Raw genomic sequence first — 18,891 nt, 5'->3', positions numbered from 1 at the left:
TTCTCTTTGTGATTAAGCATTTCAGACATTTTTAGGAAAACTTTCAATACAGTAGATCTTTTATCAAAATGTCTCTTGTAGAAAAAGCAGTTTGTTTTTCCATACATTTTCTATTACTTTCTGTTATTTATATGTTAGCATTAAATGAAATCTGCATGCAATATTTATGGTGCAAATTTAGGGTAGTGCCTTGAAAAATATTTTTTTACTCTTGAAAAAGTTCTTAAATTTTTTTCTTCCTAAAGGGTATGAACCCTGTGATAAGAGATTAAATTTAAAATTCAAATATAAAATAATTTTAGTATAAACTCAGTTGTAGCTTTGTTGAAAATCCCAACAATATTTTTTAGGTTTCAGTGTGAGTCATGGGGAAGTGCAAATTTCTCAGCAAATGGTTAGATGAAACTGATGAAGATGGGAACAAAATTAGAGACTAGGGAAAACAACAAAAGAATAACGTTTTATGTTTGGTGTATGACAGATTAATATTGGTTGAGAAGGGATACAATGCAATTAAGAAGCATTACAAGACAGAAAAACATAAAAATAGTTTTAAACTAAATAAAGATGAAGCACAGCTTCATCTGTCCTTCAGTGAGACTACCAGCATCCCTGGTTCAAGTCAAAATGTATCATTATGCCTATTTAGTTCTAAAGAGGCTGCCTTAAGTGCTGAACTAAATGCCCCCCCCCCCCCCTCCCATCCAAATAGTCAGTGGCGTAGCTAGACCCGACTTTCGGGGGGGGGGGTTACTTCTTTTATATCTATCTATATATATATAGTAAAGTGTGTAGTTTCACATATACGGGTAGCACAGAAATAAGTGTATGTAACAACGAAGATAAACAACAATAACAACAACAAAAATGAACATGTAACGTTAAAAAATAAACTAGGAACATTGAAAACAAGAATTGATGAAATCATGGGTATTAAACTGCTGCTACGTTTACGAAGAGCTGGAGCAGCTGGTATATTAAATATTCTGCAAGGTTTCTGTGCGGGTCAGTATCATACATGCAGCAAAATTGATTAGAAGTAAAAGTATATGTATTTGAATTAACGAACTAATATGTGTAGCTACTTATAAGGCAGGAAAATTATCAAACGTTATATATGCTTATTTTTTGTATATATGCAATAATTTTTATAAATGTAAATAGTATGCTTATTAGTAATATGCCTGTCATGTATTACCAACCCCCCAGCTCTGACCTGCAAAATAAAAAGAAAAAATTACATACCACATGATTTCAAACATTTCGTCGACAACAATGTCTATGTCTAGGTATCCATTTGCCAGAGACGAAAATCCGATGCCACGCCAATCGAACAGGTCGCTGGGGCAGGGCATCCAAAAAGCACCTTCCTGTTGAAAGGATTTCAGCACTCTTTATCATCAAAGTTACCCAGTTACACTGTTGCCAAATCGCAGTTGTTTGGGTGGAAAACTAAATCTGTCCTTGTTGAAGAAAAGATTTCTTGAACAAATTAAGATAATAAAATGTGAAATTGGCAGGATAAAAATTGTAATAGTAGAGATTTGCAGCAAATTTGAAGATTTGTTTATTAAATTGAGAATTGTTTGCTACAAATTTTAAAGAATCTGCTTAGCTGTCCAATTATAATATTAATGAAGATCTTTTTATGTAAATTACTGTACCAATGTGGCATACATTTTGTGTAAAAAATTGAAGTTATCTTTTTTATCATAGATATCTGTAATAAGGTTAGAGTCAACAATTTTGAAAGAAATGTCCAGAAAATCGGCAGACAGGAAAGTTGTCATTGGCTTTATTGAGCTGTAGATTTTGTGGATAAATTAAAGGGAAAATGTCCTCCATACTTTTGTTGAAGATAAGGATGTCATCTATATACCTGAAAATATCATGTTTTTTATTATACTGTACTGTGTATTTAAATTCATAGAAAAAGAGATACAGATTAGCAGCTGTGCTGGAATAGTTGGTGCCCCATGCCAATTCCATGTATTTGTTTAAAAATAAAGTTGTTGAAAGTCACAAAATTGTTAAAGAAACAGAAATGACAAAGACTATTGAAAAAAATTCCTGTCGATGCCCAATTCCTCACCAATGCAAAATATGTCAAAAAGTTTTAACAAAGTTGTATATAAATCTTCGATGGGAATGTTGCAGAACAGATTCTCAAAGTCAAATGTGTAAATTGATTTAGGTGTGCGTTGTAGATTTTTAATGATTTCGAAACTGTTGTCAATGCACCAAAAATAGCTCGTATGCATAAATTTGACCTTCAGAAAATCATAAATTTTTTTCAAAATAAACTGTAATTTGATGTTGATATTTTTTCCAAAACTTTTTGTAGTAGAACAAATGAAACGAAATTTAACTGGTGATTTGTGGAATTTGGGTGTCATAAATATGAAAGGCAGATTTTGACAATTTGAAATTGTAAAACTGTATGAAAAATTCGATTTGCAAAGTTTATTGTATGCAATAAACTGTTTAATAATCACGTCTGTAGAAAGATTCGATTTTTCGTAATAAAGAGACGAGTTAAGTTCTTGTAAGACTTGTTTAACCGTAGAAATGTTTGCAAATGATGCCATAATTATTGGCAGCTTTATCAATTGGAACAAAGACAAAGAATTTTTTTAAATTGTTGATATATTCGATTTCATCTTTTTTCAAATTTTGATATTGGTGTTCTGCGTTGTTAATTTGTTTAGCTAAAAAAGTTTTAAATTCAATGGTTAATAGATCTTTTCCATTCTTGGAATGCTTCAAAAGGTATTCTTTCACTTAAAACAGAAAACAAAAGCAAGTAACGATTTTTTCTAATAATTATTACTGACCCAGGCAACGCCGGGTATTTTTGCTAGTATATATATATATATATATATATATATATATATATATATATATATATATATATATATATATGTGTGTGTGTGTGTAATCGCTTGGAATTTTTTCCTTTCTCTTCTCTCTTCTTTTTTCTCTTTTTTTTGAGACTAACTTTTCGGGGGGGGGGGGGGTTTGTCCCCAAACCCCCCCCCCCCCTTAGCTACGCCCCTGCAAATAGTTGTAAATAATATTATTCAATGGATAAAAAAGATCAGTTTCACAGGTGATAAAGGAATTGTATCATTATTATAGTTAATTAACGAATTATCTTCATGAATTTAGCCAGCTGGCAAATAATTTGCCTTTTGGTGCTTCCCAGGGTTTAATTATGAGTGGTCTTCCCAAGGTCCTCTTTTTGATCCTAACTGGTCCTCTTTAGTCCCCTTTTTGATTGAAAATGGTCCTCTTTTAACCTTTTCTGAAGCTAAAATGTGTTGGGAGCCCTGCTGTTTGTGTTATGAAAAATAAAGGTTAGGAAAAAAATTATGTGCACTGTAAGTCGCTACAAAACTCATAAGGAATCTGGAGTTGAGGGGTGTGTAGATGGGGCGTTGTTCCGTTCTGGAGTTATTAAATTCCCACAAGTTTATTTCAAATCTTAGTTGCAACCAGTAATACAGTAAAATCAGTTTCAAGTTACCCCCTATTGTCTGTTAATTATCATTTCTAGTCTTTTTAGCTTCAGTGAAAATCATTCAAGTTAAGTTAGATTGATTTTTTATTTTTCTCTCGATTACCATTGTCAAAACAAAATTCCCCTAATGTTGCGGATCAAGTTGAATTGCCGAGGAATGAAGATGTATGGAGGTGCAAAATTGTCATTTCTTGTAAATTTAGTATTTTCGCAAGCAGGGTGCCTGCTATTATGAAAAATCAGAAAGCAATATGAAATATCAATTGAGTTGTCTGCTGGAACAATGTTAGATGTGTGAGAAAAAACGTTGATCTTGCCGACCATTCGATTCTTGAGTGTAGAAGTTAAGGTTAACAACCACTAGCTTTGAACTCTAGCTAATTAACTTTCTCTTCAAATATTTATATTTTTAGGACTCGAAAATATTAGGGTTAGTAAGGGTTTTGGACACCACAGTAAATACATCCTGTCCAAAAACTTCGAAAGTGTCCGAGACAACATTTTAGAGAAACTATTTTGTGAGAAAACGTGCAAATGAAAGTGTTCAAAGTATTGTGCAAGAAATGAACATTTTTGAATTGAAGAAAAACAATATATATTTGAGAGTCTTTTGCAGCTTTGTGAAGATTTTCTTCTCTTGACTGTGGAGCCATTTTATCAGAGCCAGATTTGGAAGTGTGGAGGCCCGGGGCAACGAAGGAGTGGAGGCCCTTAATCAGGGTTCGAAAAGATCATCATATTTTCGAAAACATCCGATACTTTGATATATATCCAAATGTTTTGATATATATATGTATATATCCAATATTTTCGATCAGCACTTTAATAGTAAATACAGTCAAACCTTGATATCTCAAACCTCCCTTATCTCGAAACCTTTGATGTCTCGAAAAAAACATTTTCCCCAGCATTTTCTATAAAAACCCCTTTTTATTTTTAATAGTTATCTCGAAATATTTTTCGAAAACCCTTGATATGTCGAAATTTTTGCACAGAAGCAATTTTCAATTCTTGTTTTTCTTTGGCAATTTTTGTAGTAAAAACCAGTTCCAGGGACAATTGCTTAACGTTTTTCATCCCTTTTCTTGGAAATTTTGTGAATGGGGAGTGTTGGTATGAGAGGGGTGCTGTGTTTTCCCTAGAGTTTAAAATCTTTTGTGCATTTCTCTCAAACATGATGTAGTCAGCTTTAAGGAAAGCGGGGTCGATTTTTCGTCTGTCAGTTTTCAAGCAAAAACGGAAAATGTGTTCCTCATTTTCATCATTCTGCTTTTTTAACCTCCTACAAAAGGCTGCTGAGAACTTTTTGAATGTGGGGTTACTGGCTGAAGGTAAAATTAAAATTTTTAAATTTTTAGATGAAAAAAACCAAGTTAAAATTGTTCATTTCAAAATCTCATCCTGTGCACTTTCGACAATTATAAAATTTCAAATCTAGTAAAATATTGACTACTTTATTGATTGTGATTTGAAGTAGTCCTATAGCACATAATATAAATGCATATAACGTACGTATGTGTAATTGTGAGAGTTACTAGTGTAATTTTTATGAAATCTTGATAACTCAAAAACTTGATATCTCGAATTTTTTCCCATCTTGAGAGATTCAAGATATTGAGGTTGTACGGTACATCCTGAAGTTACTGCTATTTATTTTTTTACGTTATTATTATTATTATAATTTTTTGGGGAGAAAAAAACGTAAAATTTGCTGACCCGTGAAAGTTAGGATATTTTGTAAAAAAATTTTATTGTGGGGGCCCCTTTGTTGTGGAGGCCCCGGGGCAGTAGCCCCGCCTGTCCTCCCCTAAATCCGTTGCGCTATCCCTGCGTTTTATGGTGCCAGAAAAAGGTGTAAAAAATGCTCCTGATTTTTCTCTGAACGTCCTAAATTTTTACCTGTAGCAAGACATTATTTATTTTCAGAGAAGGGAAATTTAGTCTGAACATATTTTCATACCTATAAGTTGAAAAAAAATTCTTGAACTTCAAGAAAGTAAAAATTAATTGCAGTTTCTGAATTTCAGGTTCTTAGGTTCAATTTTATGAATCTCTACTCCTGCTTAAATTTGAAAACTCCCTTTTGGGCTCAAACTTTGGTCTTTAAATTTATTCATAAAATTCTTCCCAATTTTAATATTCAATTTTGTTTTTTGTTTTTTCAATCCTATTGTTTGATCTAAAATTAAAAAAAAAAACTTGCCTAGTGGAGCAGAAAAGTAGAAAGAAAATGATCAAAAATTTTTTGGAAAGGGGGGGGGGGGGTATATTTGGGATTATGAAATGATTTCACAAAAAGGAAATACTTTCAGGATTTTACAGTATAACATATTATTGCAATACCTTTGTTTCAATATAGGATCACGTGATATTACTTGAACATTTCTCTGTTAAATTCTAGCATTATCACTAAATGTTTGTATACTTTTTGGCAGTTAAATATACAGATTTTACATGTATCCCATGGAGTTCATGTTCTATTAGTGGAGAGCCTCTGCATTATAACGTAGCATTAAAAACAATATTTTACAACCGTAGCAGATATAGTTCAAGTTATGTTAGTACTATGCAATGTAATGTACGTAATTGTATTAAATGTTTTGTTTTCATTTCTCATATAGCTGTATTATGTGTTTGTTTTTATTCATGTTTGATTCTCTTAATTTTATTTTCTTTTTATTTTTTTCATTCTGTGGTGCAATTTATTCCTTAATATTTTTTATTTGCGGTCAAATGCACCATTGCGTATATATCTTTTTCTTTCTGAAAATTTTATTCTTGATCATTTTCCCTTGTAGCTTCTAGAAGATTACTTTTCTTGTCCATTTTGTGACAAAACATTCAAGAATAAAGGTACTCTCACTAGACATATTAAAATGCATGATGGTAAGTGATAAAATTACTTTTTCTCCTCATTCATATTTCATATATGTATACATTGAGAAAATTATGTCCAAAATGTTTGTTATGTACTTAAATATAATTTTAATCGAATTCAATTGATAAGTAATACAATTAATGCTTACAAACACCAGGGTTGCCCTCCCCTCTAACAGCAAAAGTGCACCCCTAGGTATACACCGCTTCCCCCCCCCCCCTTCATAAAACTTTCAAAAGTGCAGACAGCACCATGGACTGCCCTAGATGCCCTGCAAATACTTAATTGGTTTTGAAAGGTAATCAACAATTAGCAATTACATGATATCAGTTTGAATTAATAAACAATTTTCAGACCTGAAAAGTCATGGAAAATTAATATTTTCAATGAAAGTCATGGAAATTTATTTTGAATTTTAGGAATATTTCCAGAGCAAAGAGAAAATAACAGTAGCTAAAAGGGCATCAGAAATCTTGAGTGATTTAACAGCATTGCATATAAAAACTTAAGCGATCCTGAAAATAAATATAAAATAAAAGTTAAAACAATGGTAGGCTGTGGCCCACACAAGGAAATGGTCCAGGGCGTCTCGACACCTCCCATGGCCCTTGGGTTTTTTAATTGACTGTAATCTTATGACATGAAATCTAATGTACGTAAAGTATTTCCAAGGAGAGGTAACAATAATTTCAGATTTAATAAATGAAAAAAAATATTTATTTTCTCTCTTTATTCCCCTACAAAATCCAACTGTATGTGAACATAAATTGTTCTAGAACAATGATTTTGCTTCGCTGTTTTTATTTTTAGCTATGAAAAAAGTACAGTCAATTCGCAATAACTCGAATCTAAAGGGTCCAACGAAAATCTTCGACTTATCGGAAGTTCGACTTACCGCTAGTTTCAGTTTTCGACATTTTAATATTAAAAACCATTGAATATTTTATTTAATATGTACGTATAACTGACAAAATTACAGAAGTTAAAAGTTTTAAGCACAATATGCACTGTTTAATCAAAAATATGGAAGGGAAAAAATCAAAAGCATGGTTTTGATTTTGATACTGCTGGAACCACTTGAATAGAGCTGATTCGTTTCAAATTCAGATTCATGGATTCTACCCCTTTAGAAGTTCTCTTTTTCCTTTAATATCATTGACAGAGTATTTGCTTAGACATCTTTAATAGTAAAGAAAACTCACTCTGTCTCTCAGAAACTTATCAGCAAATGATTGAATTAAAGAATGTAGGAATGAATAAAAAGAATGTAGGGCCTTTGACAGGGTATGGAAGCAAAAGCTCATAACTAAACTCTTTGAGTCCTTTGGACAGAGCCGTGTCCAAGGGGAGGGTTTTAGGGGTTAAACCCCTCCCATTGAAAAAAAAAAGTACGTCAAATGAAGAAAACGATCGACTTAAATTAACTTTATTTTGAATCTTTTATAACTTAAAAAAAAAATTGCATAACATTCAAATGTTATGTAAGTTACAACTGTTGAAGCTTTGCCGACTAAAATAATAATTTGGAAAAACTGTGGTGGTAGAACCGTTGAATTATCTACCAATACAAGCACTAATATTGCTTATTGTAAGTAGGTAATGATGACTTTGGCATATGTTGCAGCTATGAAGATGTATTAGTGATAGTGTTTAGTAATGTAATTTGCATCTACAATACACTCGTTCTAAGCCTTATTTCAGAACATAAAATCTGATATGCATTCTCTTACACAAAAAGAATTCGTGGAGAGTTTTAAATACTTGTTGCAATAAACCGCATAGGTAACAGATTTCATTAAAAAGAAACAAACAAGGTTTGATAAAAGTGAACCTGTAAAATGAAGGAATACTTTGGTCACTTGAGTAGCCAGAATTATTCTTCTAGGGGAAGGGGGGGGGGGGTTACAGCAGTACTTACAGGTGCATAAACGCCATACTGGGATCGATAATTTGTAGTTCAACTAAAGGTTGTGAGGGATTGATTCCCCCCTCCCTCAGGTAAGATTAAAACCCCTCCCTTTATGAAAATCTGGACACGGGCCTGCCTTTGGAATCCATGGGAGGTCCTTGGCCTGGATTTACGACTTTTTGAGAAACAGATTCATCCAGGTAAAGTTCAACACTTTGTCGGAGAGCTTTGGGCTTTCTCAGGGTGTTCCTCAGGGATCTGTTCTGAGCCCAACCCTATTCTCATTATTTATAGCTGGACTTGAGAGGGAGGTTTCGAAAAGATGCGAAGTGGGGTTGTTCGCAGATGATTTAGTGCTATGGGACTCTGGCCCTGACATCAATAAATTGGAATGTTGCATCAACTCTACACTCAATGAAGTGTGTGGTTTCGCAGAGGGTCACAAATTGTGTTTTAAGCCTTTCAAATCTACAGTTAGTTTCTTTACAACAATAGGAGACTTTTTAACTATCAGCCAAAAATCTATATGAATGCTCATCCGCTTGCGGTGGAAAAGCACACTAAATACTTGGGCTTTGTTCTGGACAGCGAAGTTACTTGCAATAGACATATCGATCACTTTATACAAAAAAGCAAAAAACGCTTAATGATCTTAAAATATATTTCAGGGTGCGACTGGGGTGCAAACTCTAAAACTCTCAGAACTACTTACATGGCCCTAATAAGGCCTATTCTAGAATACGGCTATCCAGTCTACAGCTGTGCCTCAAACACCAAATTACAAAAGCTTGAAAGGGTACAGCTTAGTGCGGCTCGTATTATTACAGGATTTCGTAATAGTTCCCCAAATGAGATAGTACTATATGAGGCCGATCTGCAACCTCTCAGCCTTAGGAGAAAAACTAATTTGGTGAAATATTTCTCAAAGCTCACCAGTTATGGGACCCAGAATCGAACGTCTGAGTTCTTGTTGGGGTGGACCAACAATAAAAGATTAAAGAAAAATAGCCCTTTAATCTTGGCTGACTCAGACAAGTTGATCCCAAAACTGTAATTCAGCATAGTTTGAAACAGAATATTAATCTCTCAATTGGTTTAAACAGAGTCTACTTCCACACGGATCTTCCTTCCCAGGTGAACAAGAAATCAGATGCACCGGCTTATTTGAAACAATTGGCTTTAGAAGTGATAAACAATATCCTTGAGGACTCTATTATAATGTATACGGATGGTAGTAAGGATGAACGTAACTGCTCTGGTAGTGGTGTTTATATTTTATTCCAAGGATGTGCAACAAAATTAAGCAGAAGAAATCCAGACTGTTGCTCAGTTTTTAGAAGCAAGCTTATTGCTATTGATGAGGGGCTCGGTTCAATTTTGTCTTCTCCCGGCTCTTCAGCCGTTTGAATTCTGTCAGATAGCCGAAGTTCCATTGAGTACCTCTCTAATTGGCATAAAGTGGGTGATTGTACTGGTGTTTCTATTATTAACAAACTGGAGCATATTTCTTCTTTTCGAGAGGTGCATTTTCAGTGGATTCCATCTCACGTTGATGTACACGGTAATGAGATAGCTGATATCTTGGCTAAAAAAGGGACTGGTGAGCCATTATATACACCTGATTCTTTGACTTACTTGGAGCTAGTGATGTAAAATACCTGGGTATTTATTTCTAGGGGTAAATACCCAGGGTATATACCCGGGTAAATACCCAAAACGGGTATTTACCCGGGTATTTATTTTAAAAATTTATATTCAACTAAAATCCTTTTCTGTATGTACTCCACTATGAATATTTATACAAACCATATGCAAAGCAATAAATTTTTACCCAAAAATTGTATTTTGACCACATATTGAAAGAATTATTGTGTGAAACACAACTTAGCAATCTAATATGATATTCACATTTAATGTGTTGGATATGCCTAATCACTGTTGATAGCCAAATTTCAGATATAAAAAGCCATTCTACAAAAAGTAAAAAGCTTAAGTGGTTACAAAAAAAAAAGCAAACATCAATTGCGGCAGTGAGGAGCAAAAGGATGTAAGTGAACATTTTCAAGTTTTGAGTAAAACGTGTTTAAAGACAACATCCTAGGTAGACTTTCATTGAAATTTTTTTCTAAATCATTCCTTTAATTTAAAAAATTATAATGATAAATTAAATTTTTATATTTTTTATGTTTCATTTTACGGTTTATGTTTTAAAAAGAAAATCATCACCTTTTTATACCACCTAAATTTGTTTGCAAAATGCGCAATTACTAGGCGGATTTACCCTGCTTTCGGATAAATACCCAAAAAAATATTTACCTTCCCACCCTACATCACTAATTGCGTGTATTAAAAATAGTTTGAATAAATTTTCATCATGAAGTACTGGGGAGCAAATACAAATAAACAAGGCAACAGAAAACAATATTTTTACTTTTTTTTTTTTTTGCTTATTAATGTGAAAACTATTTCTATATTTGCCACGTTATCACTTAAACGGCAGTAAAATAAATAACATCATAGTCTTAATAACTTCTCAGTTTATTCTTCCAAACATCCCTCATGCTTCCTTTTTTTTTTCTTTTTTTTTTGAGCAAACACGATTGCTTATTGTTCTCACTTGACTGTTTTGATGTGCTATTGTTTTATTTTCTTGCCAGCACCCTCTGCAGCGTCACCGTCGTCGACCAGCTCCTCACGATGCTGCTCCTATAGCGAAAACCGTCTCCAGGTTGCGTCAATGTGCTACACACACGCGCATACATGCACAACTACACACACACACATACACCTACACACGCATACACACACACAACTACCCACACATTCATGTCTGGACACAAACACATATCTGCCTACACACACATTCATACACACAAGTACCCACACACTTATGCCTGCTCACAGACACAAACGCCTACATACACACACTCGTGATTGCGGAAAAACATAATTTGAATTCAAGATGTCAAAATTCAAATTATTTTATTTATTTATTTATTTTGTTTTGGATATGACTAACCTAGATTGTGATTTTGAAATCCTAAAGTTCATCATTGAATTGCTTATACTTCTCCAATTATGACATATTGAAAAGAAAGATTCTTTGGTTCACGATATGTTTCTTTCATAATTTCATCAAGTCTTTCAATTAAAAAAAATATATAAACTGTGTAATACATATGTATGTATCAGTTTTACCAATTATTTCATATTTAGATATTTTTTTTTTTTAATTTCCTATTCACTTTTTGCATTTTTTTGTAAAATACCCAGTTTTTGGGTATTTACCCAGGCCTTGGGTAAATACCCAAAAAATATTTACCTACCCGCTGGATATTTACCCAGTCCACTTCACTACTTGGAGCTATTTTCTAAGGCTAAAAGAGATGCAAAATCCTCCTGGACTGTCCCTCCTACCCATAATTGGTACCAGGCGAAGTGCCCGGGAGGTGCATTATCTCTCAAGTGTGGTAGGCAAGATCAGACGACCATCACTAGGCTCATTAGTGGACACCTAAAATCATTGACTTATTGCAGTGAAAAAAAGACTTTTCCAACCTGTGTGAAGTGTGCCGACCATCAGGCCATCCGCGAACATATACTGAATTGTCTGGGACTTTCAAGATTGGATTTTTTGGCGGATCCAATGTTGGTGTTGGATTTTTTGAGAGTGACGAATTTCATAGACCTGGTTTAGCGCTGCTAAATACCGGAGATTTGCAAGAACAACAACAAAGAATGTATGGGAACGCATCTTAACTTTGGTGAGCCTTTGAATAAAGGTACAATAAGTTGACTTGACAGCTTAAAAGCAAAATGTTTATTGTTCCCAACAATCGATAAAATCAAAGGAATATGTTTGGATGCGTAATATGAGAATGGTGTACCTCTGATCCTAAACCCCACCCCCACCCCTGGTACAGACCCTGGTTGTACCACCCTGGTACAACTTGGAACTATACTTAACTGCAAGCTTACTTGATAGTGGAGAAATAAGCTGAGGCCAAGCGAAGGAAATAATTCCTAGTGCCTTGTCCGATATTTGGGTGAAATTACACTCTTCACTTTACAAATGGGATTAGTTAGCTAAACCCTCGCATATGTAACCCTTTTTTGTCAGAATTTCTGTCAATAGTTAAATATTTTCCGTTTTCCAGCAGCGCAGATTATTTTATCCATTTGAATTGAACGCGCCAGCCAATAGCATCTCATAGACAGGTGGTGATCTCCTCTTATTCATGAAATAGGTAGGGTTGGTAGCTAGTAAGTGTGGTGTTTTATCCCTTGCCTCGGTTTTTATACCACGTGTCGTGACGTCATTGTCAACTTAAATTGCAAGCAAGTATAGTTTGCCAAACCGTAGAACAGCTCAAAACTGCAGATGCTTGTTTACATTTTTGGCCCAGGCCATTAAGTTAAAGCATAAATAATAGGCTAAAGAGGTGAAGTAAGATTTGAGGGGTGCACAGCTAAGAGCCAAATACACATAAAATATAAATTTAAACAACAGAAAAGAAAGTTTCAATTTTTAGTTATTTTTGTTCTTATTATTTTATTTATTTTCAGAGTTTAGAAAAATGGCATTTGATGATGAAGATATGGATGGTGATAAATTTCCTTGTTCCCAATGCTCCATAGTATTTGCAAAGAAGAACAATTTACTAAGTCATATGAAAACTCATTCTGCTAATAATGAAGATGAGGCCTCTTGCAGTACGAGTTTCGAAGATGAAGAGGTTGATTTATTTCCATTCGAATGCCCTGATTGTTGCGAATGTTTTTCTGAAGAACGGCTGTTAGTTGCCCATTCAAAAACCCATAATGTGACAAAAGCTAACAATGGCAAAATGTGTAAATCTACTTTTGCCCACAAACGTGATCTAAAGAGACATGTTATAACTCATACAAGTTCGAAATCATCTTTTAAATGTGACTTTTGTAATGCCACTTTTAATAATATTTCTTCCCAAAGAAAGCATGCTAGGCGTCATATTATTTCGTGTGGTCTTTGTAAGTGTTCATTTAAAAGTTTAGATGAATTTCGTACCCATGTGATGGACTATCATAAAAGTAACTCAGCCAATGCTGCAAAAAGAGAATCTGTCAGCGATGATAGTTCTGAGTGTAGTGATGAGGAAAGACAAGTTGATTCTTTTGCAGAGGCATCGGGCAGTGACAGCACTGGTCTTGATCAAACTGCCATAACTAATTTTGAAAGCAATGTTTCTAAACAGCAAAACGTTTCTTTTGCGAATGTTTCTCATAATTTAAAAGAGAAAAGTGCAACTGAGTGTTTCATGTGTCTTGAATGTCAAGTCCAATTTAAGACGAAAACTGCTCTTCAGGAACACTCCAAGAATTGTTCTCTTTTACGCTACATTTGCAGTTCCCCTCAATGCAATAATATGGTTTTTAATAATAAGGCATCATTTTTGCATCACAAGGCAGTAAAACATCAATCGCCTCAAACCAAAGAGCAAGTGCCTCCTGCAAAAGCCAATGTCAATGAAAGCACCAAACAAATGCTCAATTCAACGATTATACCAGTAAATGAAATGAGCTATGTTAACCAAAGCCCAAGTACAAGTGGTAATCTCAGGGATGCAAGCAGTTCCACTATTGGAAATGAAACCATTTATGTATCTCAGAAACCTGAAATGTATCATTTGGGTAATAATGTTGTCTCAAATTTTGTTCAGCCCAACGTATTCAATCCGCTGATGGATCCGCTACTTCTTGCTACTGGTTTTGTACCACAATATGTTGACGCTACCACTGCTTACATTAATTTCAATATTGAAAGTTACATTCCATGGTTTCAAAAGTTTCTTAATATGATTGAGTCTTGTGAATACCCATTACAGTATGAGCTATTCGAACGGATCACTCATTGTTTGAAAGTAATTTCCAATATTATTGGCCGTCCGCTAACTAAAATGAATGAGCAACAGAATTTTGCACTTTTATACAAGTTCCATAAGGAATTCTCAAAAATTTCTAAAAAGCATTTGATGCATATTGCTAATGATATTTTTAAATAAATGTATTGCTGGACCTTGTTCAATGTATTACATATTCATTAGCTTTTTATAAAATGACAATTGCTCCAAGCTGAAAGTGTTGAGTTCTCCTGAAACATTTTTTCCCCTTCAATTTAGAGCAAGTAATTGAACGTTAGACTTTTCATTTTGTATTTTTTTTACAAAATATTTGTGTGCAACCAGGAAGTGCATACTCTAAAAAATCTGTAATGTATCATTCGGTAAATCTTGTAAATTTTTGAACCCAACAAGCTTGATATATTCCCTTTCCATGGATATCTTAGATTTACTCTTGAATTTTATTTAACAGCTTTAAAGATTATCATCAAATATTACTGATATTTTCAATGGAATTTTCCAATATATGAATGGTATCAATCTTCCAATTAACCCTAATATGTTTTAAAACAATATAAAAAAAGTATTGTTTAACTATGTATAACCAGAGGTAATACAGGTACAAACTTGACATGTTTTAAAGTCTCTTCACAAGATAAAGTCCATAAAAATGGCCATTTCTTAAAATTCTGTATCTTAAAATCCATCTGTTTACATTTCTTGATGCAACTGTTTGCATGGCTCTATCGTAATTTGCCATTTTGATTAGCTGATCTGAAATCAAAATCTTTCTAAAAAGACACTTATATTGATTTCTTAGGGCAGCAGTAAAATATCTAAGCCTCAGAACAGCATTCAGATATTCTACTCTTGCTCTGAGTCGACAATATTGTGTTTCATATGATACTTGATTTAATGTATGCATTCTGCTATCTGTGAAAATTGCTAGGAATCTTAAATAAAGTTATTATGTTAATGAAATTGCTTTATTATTCGATTATTAAATGAGGTTTCTACTAACCGTAATGCATTTTAAGTTAATCTTTTTTTTTATATGTAATCAAAGGTAAAAGGAATGTGTATTGTTATAAATAAGGCCAAATTATGTGCACTCAAAATTCATGTAAGCATGAACATGTAGGTTGTTTCAGAAAAGACTCCTCTAATTTAAATGAAAGCAACAGCGAAAGGGTGACAGATAGAAAAGTAAAACAAGTGGTATGTTAGTCTGAGAGGTCTGGATTTTTTTATGCACTGGTTTTCTGAAAATTGGACATTAGACAGTGACTGTAGTCGCAAATATCTTGAAAGTGTATTTCTTGAACAGCAGTCAAATCTCGTTGCAATGAATTCGATATGGCCTCATTTCACAGCAGTAACATGATGCAGTCAAGGTGTGTAGTGCGAAGTCACTTGATGCAATGTGTGGACACATCCCTCCCCCCAAATACCACGAGGATACCCTCCCAACAAAAAGAGCAAGTTACCCCTTACCCTCCCCTCCCCCCTAAATATTTCAATGCCGCAGCCTGCGCCATGGGTGGACACCCCTGCCATATCAAACTCATTGCAATAAGATTGGACTACTGTTCAATGAACACATTTTCATACACAGACATTTGTGACTACATCGCTTTCTTATGTCCAATCTTGGAACGTTTTTTGGAAATCTGGTGCGTAAGAAATTCCAGACTTGTCTGTCCAACATACCGCTTGCTTCACCTTTCTATGCGCCGCCCTTTTGCTGTAATGCCAGTTTATCACTATAATTAACTCCGGTCTCAGTATACCTAGAATTAGAGCGAGTGTCCTTTTGACCCCAAAAGAAATCTGCTGTTTTCTTCATGACGATATACATTTGTAAAAAATTAGTTAAAAATAAACATATTTAATAAATGCAGTGTTTATTTAAAATATGTAGAGTTTATGAATGTATAATAAACTACTTATAAAAAGTCTAAAATAACCATTACTGTTTGAGTTGCATTTCAGAAACTAACTGCTAATGCTCCTTTTTGCGTACAAAACGTTATGAATGCTTTAAATTCTTGCAATGTTACATTCTAAGAAGCATTTTTGAATTGGTGCTCTGTTACAGCATCAGTAAATGTATTTTTTTTAATTTCCTTTTTTTTTCTCAAAAAGGTCAAAATGAAAGCTGCTCACACTTTTCTGTATCATCCTTTAGTTTGGGTTTTAAAAAAAGTACAATCTTTTTGAAATGTTGTGTTGCTGTACAGCACAATGAATTAGGAAAATGCAAGGAAGGATCAAGTTTTTTATGAAAATACAGAGAAGCAGTTAGCAAAAGAATCTTTCTTTTAGTCAAAATAACCCCTCCCATAATTCTTGTGGGATATAATCAAATACCCTGTACATGCACTGAAACTGAGAAATATACACTAATATTTTTTTGCTCGTGCAAATAAAGTCGTTGCATCTAAATAAAAAATAGCTTCTCTTTTTTTTTTTTTTTTTATTACTAAGACAATAAGTATATATCAAAAACAATTATTTACACAAAGCAAAATGCCCATTAAATGTTTTTATTTCAATAAATCACAATTTTGTTGAATGGTATTTCTTCTTGAATATCATTTCTGAAGATGAAAATATTTTTTTAACTTCTGCAGAATGTCTTTAAAGCCTGAAAACTGCAGTATTATGCATTCATTTAAAAATTGCCATGTTATTACCTGTGTCTTATAATTTTCTCACTGTACTGCTTTAGAGTTTTTTAGATAAAATTATCGTAGCTAAAGCTCTGTATATGTGGTGTAACTTTGTCCCAGGCATAAAAATAAGGGACATTTTTTTAAAAAATCCAAAGTTTCACACACACAATACAAGCTGATCCTACCCTCCCCCCCCCCTCTCCATATCTGGATTGACCATTAGATGATTATTTTATATGTTAGTACTCTTATTTTCTTTTGTGACACAAGAAATGTACATTATTTAGTTTTCATTTGTGTTGAGGCCCTTCTGAACGTTGTATGACCTTAGAGAACAAAAAAGTTTGCTCCTGCTGCTATAGATTTCAAGGCTATGTTTCAGTTTTTAGTAGTTTGATATTTGTGTTACATTTTCAATACTTGTTTTAACCTTGCATTTGAAAAGTTGGTATGCATGTTAAACTCACGGAGAATGAAGTTGAATTTCTTTGTACTTTTACTGTGTTACTTTTCATTTCAAAAATGTCAGCAATATAATGATGTAGAACTATGAAAATAAAATATCATTGCATTTTACCATGTGTGCAGATAAGTACAATTTATTCTGTGTATTAATTTTTGGCCAATAAAAAAGTGGCGATAAAAAATTTTAAGATTAAAGACTAAATTCATAGTCGGAACAAAAAAAATTTGAAGTCTGGGTTAGTGATGGCCCAAAGCAGAGTTTAGTTGAATACAGAATCTTCTGCTCACTACACTCCAGCTGATGCACATATTGAGCTTTAGCATGAACGCAAAGTGAAAATAATTCAATATAGTACAGGGTGGCGACGGATCAGGGAACTTTATTAATCAGGAAGAAGAGGGAGATTCAGGGAAATATCAGTGTAGTTTGAAAAAATAACATATATTCAGGGAAAATTGATTTAATGTTTTTTTTTTTTTTTTTTTTGCAAAATTGAGTCCACTAATTTCTTATGCATTTTCCACCAATTATTTGTTCAAAAAAAAAAAGTAAAACCAATGAGGTGCTATTATACACTGCCGCATATTTGTGCATCTTTTTTAGTCAATGTCAAAGTATTGAATCTTAATTTTTAACCACAAGATGAACTTCACAGGATGATTGCTTCTGTGTCGTTAAAGTTGTTTATTTTACGTAGCTTGAATTATCCTTCCACGTGTTCCATGCTACGTAGTAAAGTTAACAACCCTACAGGCAAAGAGGAAGCCGTCCTTAATGACTTAGCTCCTTTGCCTTGACTCATTGTCTTCAAGTAATTAGCATAGCGTAATCACGATTTCAAGATCTGTTTTTAAATTAATCAATCTGATTTTTAAATTAATACTGATAAAAGCTTAAAAGTTATTACTTGGTGTTTTCAATTTAATTGCTAAAATTTAATGTTAAATGAAAATCAACTTGGTTTTTTGCTATTGCATTTGTTGTCGCCTCAGCTTATATGAAGGTTTTTTTTTAGACTGTAAAATTCTTTTATTTTAAAACATATATATTTTGAAATTAATAACTGTTTTTTGTATTGCAATTTTTGTTACAAAAGTAATCAGATTTTTTTTTTGGGGGGGGGGCAAGGAATGAAATATTTGAAGTTGTTGTGTACATAAGTAATTATTTTTAATAGTTAAAATGAAATTGAAGTCTTGAAACTTTCGGTTGTCTTTGGCGATGTGTGGAGGGGAGTTGATCTTTCAATAGAAAAATTAATTCTAAACACAAACTTACACTACCTTTAGTAAACACAATGAAAGGGGGGAGGGGGCTATTCCGCCGCCCAGCCCGAAATATTTCCGTTTCTGAAATTTTAAGAGCTGTTTTGCGCTTATCTTTGAATGACTTAAGGGGGAAGGGAGTAAGAAGCTTCTTTCAAAAAGCTTCCGAAATTAAAGTATTAAATTTTTTGGGCTGTCATAAATCATGTTTATAGGCAAGGGGGGTACTATCCCTAGAAAAAGAATTTAGAATTGAAGCCTTAAAAATTCAAATTTAGGACATTTGTGGTGAACTCAGA

General features: G+C 33.5%; 1 protein-coding gene across 1 annotated transcript in view; it reads left to right on the top strand.

The window, feature by feature from the left end:
* Window positions 1-16,648, top strand: part of LOC129225939 (zinc finger protein 33A-like) — a 31,443-nt gene extending 14,795 nt beyond the window's left edge. Inside the window, exons 3-4 of the mRNA XM_054860486.1 lie at window positions 6,319-6,406; window positions 12,874-16,648. Coding sequence (XP_054716461.1) covers window positions 6,319-6,406; window positions 12,874-14,348 — 1,563 coding nt within the window. The 3' untranslated portion in view covers window positions 14,349-16,648. The remainder of the gene's footprint in view (window positions 1-6,318; window positions 6,407-12,873) is intronic.
* The last annotated feature ends 2,243 nt before the right edge of the window (window positions 16,649-18,891 follow it).

This window comes from Uloborus diversus, chromosome 7 (genome assembly GCF_026930045.1).
Source record: "Uloborus diversus isolate 005 chromosome 7, Udiv.v.3.1, whole genome shotgun sequence".
Classification (NCBI taxonomy): Eukaryota; Metazoa; Arthropoda; class Arachnida; order Araneae; family Uloboridae; genus Uloborus; species Uloborus diversus.
The sequence above is the reverse complement of the archived record's forward strand: the minus strand, read 5'-3'. Positions and strand labels throughout refer to the sequence as shown.